General features: G+C 40.5%; 1 protein-coding gene across 1 annotated transcript in view; it reads left to right on the forward strand.

The window, feature by feature from the left end:
- cab39l (calcium binding protein 39-like) overlaps positions 1 to 6,920 on the forward strand; it is a 25,965-nt gene extending 19,045 nt beyond the window's left edge. The window contains exons 3-9 of the mRNA XM_080758797.1: positions 13 to 177; positions 1,430 to 1,548; positions 1,861 to 2,029; positions 2,850 to 2,909; positions 3,264 to 3,329; positions 4,951 to 5,094; positions 6,087 to 6,920. Coding sequence (XP_080614923.1) covers positions 13 to 177; positions 1,430 to 1,548; positions 1,861 to 2,029; positions 2,850 to 2,909; positions 3,264 to 3,329; positions 4,951 to 5,094; positions 6,087 to 6,266 — 903 coding nt within the window. The 3' untranslated portion in view covers positions 6,267 to 6,920. The remainder of the gene's footprint in view (positions 1 to 12; positions 178 to 1,429; positions 1,549 to 1,860; positions 2,030 to 2,849; positions 2,910 to 3,263; positions 3,330 to 4,950; positions 5,095 to 6,086) is intronic.

Raw genomic sequence — 6,920 nt, forward strand, 5'->3', positions numbered from 1 at the left:
CATGTGTTGCAGGCGTCTGAGGAGGTGTCCAAGTGCCTGGTGTCCATGAAGGAGATCCTGTACGGCAGTAATGACAAGGAGCCGCACACGGAGACGGTGGCCCAGCTGGCCCAGGAACTCTACAACAGCGGTCTGCTCATAACGCTGGTGGAAAACCTGCAGGTCGTCGACTTTGAGGTAAAGAACGACATTAGCGTCCGCAACACTGGTATGAAGAACTCAGCTCCACTGGTTTATTGATTCAACGTCTTCTTCAGGAACGAACTAAAGAACGGTATTAGTCCATGAAGACCTGAGGTCAAAAAGAAGTAAAAAAAAGTCATGCCAAGGACCCCCAAATGGACACTGATTAGCCCGCGGACCCCCATTTGAAAAGATATGCCAGGGACCCCCATAAGAGAAGATTTTTACTGCTCTAGCAGTGATTCTCAACCTGTTTAATTTCAAGAACCCCCAGTTTGATATGCATTAGTCTACGGACCCATTTAATGGTATTTCTATCTCTGGGACCCCCAATTATATTGTAAAATCACTGTATAGTTTAACTCTGAGAGTGTACAAATGATCATTTAGCTGGGGACATGGAACTCTCTCAAGGACCCCTGGGGGTCCCCGGACCACACTTTGGGAACCACTGTTCTAAATCATGACAGTTTTCTGAAAAACCTCATGTTTCTGTATCAGTGATGCTCAAACTATTTCATGTGAAGGAACCCCAAACCTATATGTAATTGGCCGTGACCCCAATCTGAAAATATGTTGTTCCAGGGGACCCCCCCCCCAAGAAGCAAATATTTGATATTAAAAACGTTCAGAATATATTATTCAAAGATTTGCGCCACGTTTTCACGATCTTTCTAAAATAGAGCAAGTATAGCACAATGCGTAAGGGGGCCTATTATATTTTTCCTTTTTCTCCAATAATGTCAGATCAAAGATGTTCTAATAATGAGACTACTTCAATGATGAAGTCACCACCGATTGGTGGTGCTTTCTCTTTGAAGTGGGTATTAGTCATGGAGCTGTTGTATGCTATTGGGTACCATTACTAGCATATACTGTAGCATAATAGCTCTATGCCTATGGTTTGAGCCTAGCTAGCTTAGGTTGTTCATGTCATATGGCAACACTGCCCCCTGTTGACATTAAATGATCATTTCCTAAAAGCCATGTGCGTTGTTCAAGTCATTGAGGACTGTGCTGCAAATTAACAATTTAATATTTAAAATGTATTTAATTAATCTGTACTCCAGATGTGTGTGTGTGTGTGTGTGTGTGTGTGTGTGTGTGTGTGTGTGTGTGTGTGTGTGTGTGTGTGTGTGTGTGGGGTATGTGGGTGTGGGGGTGTGGGGGTGTGGGGGTGTGGGGAAAGTAAGATGTACTAGATCTAAGTTACGTGGTATTAAAAGATGTGTGTTTGTGTGTCTAGGGAAAGAAAGACGTATGCCAGATCTTCAACAACATCCTGAGGAGGCAGATCGGGACAAGGAGTCCCACCGTGGAATACTTCTGCTCTCATCAGGAAATCCTCTTCATACTGCAGAAAGGGTACAGAGACGCTGTTTAAGGTCTATTCATACTCCCCAGTTTTGGGCGATTAGTAAAAGCATCATCACAGAGTGACGTCATGCATGATTCTAAACTACGTCCGTCTATAGACATGGTAGTAACGTCCCGCCTGCCTCTGATTGGCCTACCGACTTACCAGACCGCCGATATGGTATACACTGACACAAGGTTATACTCCGTGGTCACCACCTCCTGTATAGAAACAGTGGTTTACATTGGGGTTTTTTTTGTTTTGTAGAGTCTTTGAAAATAAATGTTGTGATCTGAACGTGCTGTGTGTTCTCTCTGTAGGTACGAGACGCCGCAGGTGGCGTTGAACTGTGGGATCATGCTGAGGGAGTGCATCCGTCATGAGCCTCTGGCCAAGGTTGTGCTGCACTCGGAACACTTCCACTGCTTCTTCAACTATGTGGAGATGTCCACCTTCGACATCGCCTCCGACGCCTTCGCCACCTTTAAGGTAGCCCAAACGCAACATTTTAAACCCGTTTAGACCTGAGGACGATTCTGCAAAATGACTTCTAAATCCTGACAGTTTTCTTTAAAACCCAAAAATATATGTAATTGGCCGCCGACCCCCATCTGAAAATATGTTGTTCCAGGGACCCCCCAGAAGCAAAGATTTGAGTTAATAACGTTCACTGTGAAAGAATATATAATATATTCAAAGATTTGCACCACATTTTCACGATAAAAAAAAAAAAGCAGATCTACAAGCTTGTAGCGTGGCACTCGGTGCCGCGCTATGAGCTTGTAGATCTTGCTATTTTTTACAATAGCTAAAGTATAACATAAGTAAGGCTTAATGGTTAAATCCATCCATCTTCAACCGCTTATTCGTAGTCGGGTTGACTCGCGGGGGCAACAGGGAACCCTTTTTGGTGTTTTAAGCATACTTTAGTATTTGTGTTATACTTTAGCTATTTAAAAATAGCAGATCTACCGCGCTATGAGCTTGTAGGTCTGCTATTTTAGAAAAATCATGAAAATGTGGCACAAATTTGGAATATACTGTATATTCTTTCAGAGCGAACGTTTTTAACTCAAATGTTTGCTTCTGGGGGGGTCCCAGAAACATATTTTCAAATGGGGGTCGTTGGCCAAATATATATAATTTTTGTGGTCCTTGACATGAAATATTTTGAAAACCACTGATATAGAAACATAGGTTTTTCAGCAAACTGTCATGATTTAGAAGACATTTGTAGAGTATGGTGTAAGTGTACTGTACTATGCTCAGATGCTGTATTGTCAATAGATCTTGTTTTTCTCTCCTTAAGGACCTTCTGACAAGACACAAAGTGATGATAGCCGAGTACCTAGAACAGAACTACGATGCGGTGAGTACCTTCACCAAAACACCAATGATGTACGTACAGTAGGATCCCATTGACCATATTCACATAGCAGACATAGCAGTAGTAGGATTACTTGTGGTACCACACGATACAGGTACCAATACATCAGAATCTGTGTGTCTGGTGGGAATGATGGTGTTAAAAGCAGACCTATAATCCACGAAGAGCATTCGAACACATCTGTTCTTCCTCTTGTTGTCCAGATGGGGAAGTGCAGATCGTAGAGCCAGCTAGGGCAACTACGTCGTCGGTGGATCGGTTCTAACAGGTTTTCTGCCCAGACAGGATTGTTCTGTAATGCTGTATGATTGAGGCGTGCTTCTCCTGTCATTGCAGATCTTCGTAGACTATGAGAAGCTGTTGCACTCTGAGAACTACGTCACAAAGAGGCAGTCGCTGAAGGTAAGGCTGTAGATGGGCCTTCAGCATCTTCTCCTCTACTTCTACTGCTACTGCTGTTAACCCATTTCGACCTGAGAACCGATTCTACAAAATGTCTTCTAAATCATCAGGACAGTTTTCTGAAATACCCATGTTTCTGTCAGTGGTTCTCAAACATTTTCATGTCGAGGACCCCCAGACATATCTGTATTTCATGGCCGCCGACCCCCATCTGATAGCATGACAGCAGGCCCACCCACAGGGGATTTGGATAACGAGCCTATAACCCATCGTTTTTGTCATTTCGTCATTTTTTTCAAATCTTCAAAAATGATGAAAAACTGCGCGCTATAGTATGCCGTACGATATGGGCTATAGCCCACGGTCCAAAATGATGAGAAACGAGGATAACTTTTTTTTTCAAAATTTCAAAAAACATGGGCTATAACCCATCGTTTTTGTCATTTCGTCATTTTTTTCAAATCTTCAAAAATGATGAAAAACTGCGCGCTATAGTATGCCGTACGATATGGGCTATAGCCCACGGTCCAAAATGATGAGAAACGAGGCTAACTTTTTTTTTCAAAATTTCAAAAAACATGGGCTATAACCCATCGTTTTTGTCATTTCGTCATTTTTTTCAAATCCTCAAAAAGGATGAAAAACGGTGCGCTATAGTATGCCGTACGATATGGGCTATAGCCCATTAGCCCATGGTCCAAAATGATGAGAAACGAGGATAACTTTTTTTTTCAAAATTTCAAAAAACATGGGCTATAACCCATCGTTTTTGTCATTTCGTCATTTTTTTCAAATCTTCAAAAATGATGAAAAACTGCGCGCTATAGTATGCCGTACGTCGTACGATATGGGCTATAGCCCACGGTCCAAAATGATGAGAAACGAGGATAACTTTTTTTTTCAAAATTTCAAAAAACATGGGCTATAACCCATCGTTTTTGTCATTTCGTCATTTTTTTCAAATCTTCAAAAATGATGAAAAACTGCGCGCTATAGTATGCCGTACGATATGGGCTATAGCCCACGGTCCAAAATGATGAGAAACGAGGCTAACTTTTTTTTTCAAAATTTCAAAAAACATGGGCTATAAGTTAACGACAGAATCAGATTTTGGACTGGGCTCAAACAGCGTTAATGCTGGGTCGTAAACTTATTATGTGTGAGCGGAGGCCGGAGGGCTCCTTCTGCCCCCTCTGTGAATGTTTGGTTTAGTCAACTTGGTCAAGTAGCAGCGTTGGGAAAACTGTCTTTCAGACTTCTTAACAAAGTAGACAACTATTTGTTAAAATGTGATAAGTGGGAGGCGCACACTGGAGGCACTGTCTAATTGTAAACTGAGCAGACTATTATATGAACTGTACTTGAATGTTCCTGAATATTGCCTTATTATTTTCATATTTTATGTATGTATGTATACTATGTATGTATGTATGTTTTTTTTAGTTTTTTTTTACTTTTGCATTCTCTGTTTTCCCTTTTTTCTGCTTTAATTATCTGTTTCTGCATTATTGCGATATTTTTTCTGTACCATGTGTAATAAATACCAATCATGAAAAAAAAATGTTTTGCAATTTTTTGCATCCTAACTTTACCTTATTGTCCTGTCTGTGTGCTCCGTCAGTTGCTGGGTGAGCTGCTATTGGACAGACACAACTTCACAGTGATGACGCGCTACATCAGCAAGCCAGAGAACCTCAAGCTGATGATGAACCTGCTCAGGGACAAGAGTCCTAACATCCAGTTTGAGGCTTTCCATGTCTTCAAGGTACACCACTCTGCTGCTGCATATACAGACTAGGGCTGACCTCCATTAGTCGAATAGTCGAATAATCGATCGATTATGTCTAGGGTGACATGCTGAGTGCCACGAAAATGTTATTTTATTAGTTAGAATACATGTAGAAGACCTATTTGACAGTTGCAGAAACATAATTGCCTTCCTTGGCGCATTAACGAGCGTCGGCGAGCTGGACACAGACACACCTCTCCTCTGAACTGCAGTAAAGTGACTGTAGTTTAATTTCTCTCCAATGGCCCTTGAATATGATGAGTATGATTACGGATCACTGGGATTATGGTAAACTAAGCTCACATTTAATATCACACACACACCGTACCTGTACTGTAACTTTCACCAGCCCCCAGTGCCCCCACAAAAAAAGAGTTGACAAAAAACTAGTTGACTAATAGTCGACTAATGACAATCCTAGTCGACTATAAAAATCCTTAGTCAGGGACAGCCCTTGTATACAAATGTAAGACCCATTTATTCTTTGTCGTATGATGGCGTCGTGAACCGACAATCAGCCGATAGCGATTATCGATATAAACTGGAGACAATTTAAATCGATTTAATAAAAGCATGTATCGTGATCCAAGGATTTGAGATTCGTGCAAAAATGTTCCTGCCATTTGCTTGCCAGTTGCTACACGGTATTGAATAGAGGATGGTACCGTTGCCTTATCTTCCTCAGGATTGAAAAGAGGGTGTTCAAAATCAATATACAGTATTGAAATGTTTTTATTGTTAAAAAAAGAGAGAGAAAAGAAAGTTTCGGTCATTTGTCTGGAAAAGTTTGTTGTTAAAAAGAATTGTGAAGCTAATATTGTGATTGGAATCGTATAGTGAGTGAATATCTGCATGCCTTACAAGGTCACAACGTGTGCTTGTAGATCTGCTGTTTGTATGTGACACCGTTGATCGCAGATGGACAAGCATCACAAATGACATGTTATTAACCTTTTAATTGTCCACAGGTTTTTGTGGCGAATCCGAATAAGACGCAACCAATCATTGACATCCTCCTCAAGAATCAGACTAAATTAATTGAATTCCTGAGCAACTTCCAAAAGGATCGCACCGATGACGAACAGTTCAACGACGAGAAAACCTATCTAATCAAACAGATTAGGGATCTGAAGAAACCAGCGTCCTAGGAAAACAAAACTCCCAGTCCCTGTGCCCCATAACTTTTTATCGCTAGGAATGAGAGGGAAAAAAATACCAATTATTAACCCTTATTACCTAAAGTGGTTATCTTATTGAAAAAAATATAATTAGTTAAATAGTGTAAGAAATTTGTATTTTTTTCCCTCTTTAAAAAAGATTAGTGCAAAGAATAGTTCCCAATCACTGATCTGTCTTTTGTGTATTTTTCTTTTTTCATAAATGTATATCTGTAGCATTTAGTGCCACAACAAATGAGGTTGGAGGCAGTGTATTTGCTCTCTTGGGAGAACCAATGATCAAAATGCTCCAAATGGTCAATTTTTGTTGTTTCATTTTCAATTGTCATCTAGAGGCACCATGTCCACGCAATACAACAGAGTTATCTAACAAATAATTTGCTGCTTTTGCGGAGTACTGATTCAGGAATAGAATAGTTGGACACAAATGTATTTTTAAGTGGGTTTCTACTTTAGTTAGCCAAAACAACCTTATCCCATATCAACTGACAAAATTATATTTTTGTTCAGATAGCTTTGGGAATCATTTACATGTTCATGGCCTAAATCTTAACAACTGTCTACACAGTTGTCTACACCAACTGTCTATACACCAAAACGAAACAACAAACCTCACTATCTGAA

This window comes from Protomyctophum bolini (assembly GCF_963924005.1).
Source record: "Protomyctophum bolini genome assembly, chromosome: 24".
NCBI lineage: Eukaryota > Metazoa > Chordata > Actinopteri > Myctophiformes > Myctophidae > Protomyctophum > Protomyctophum bolini.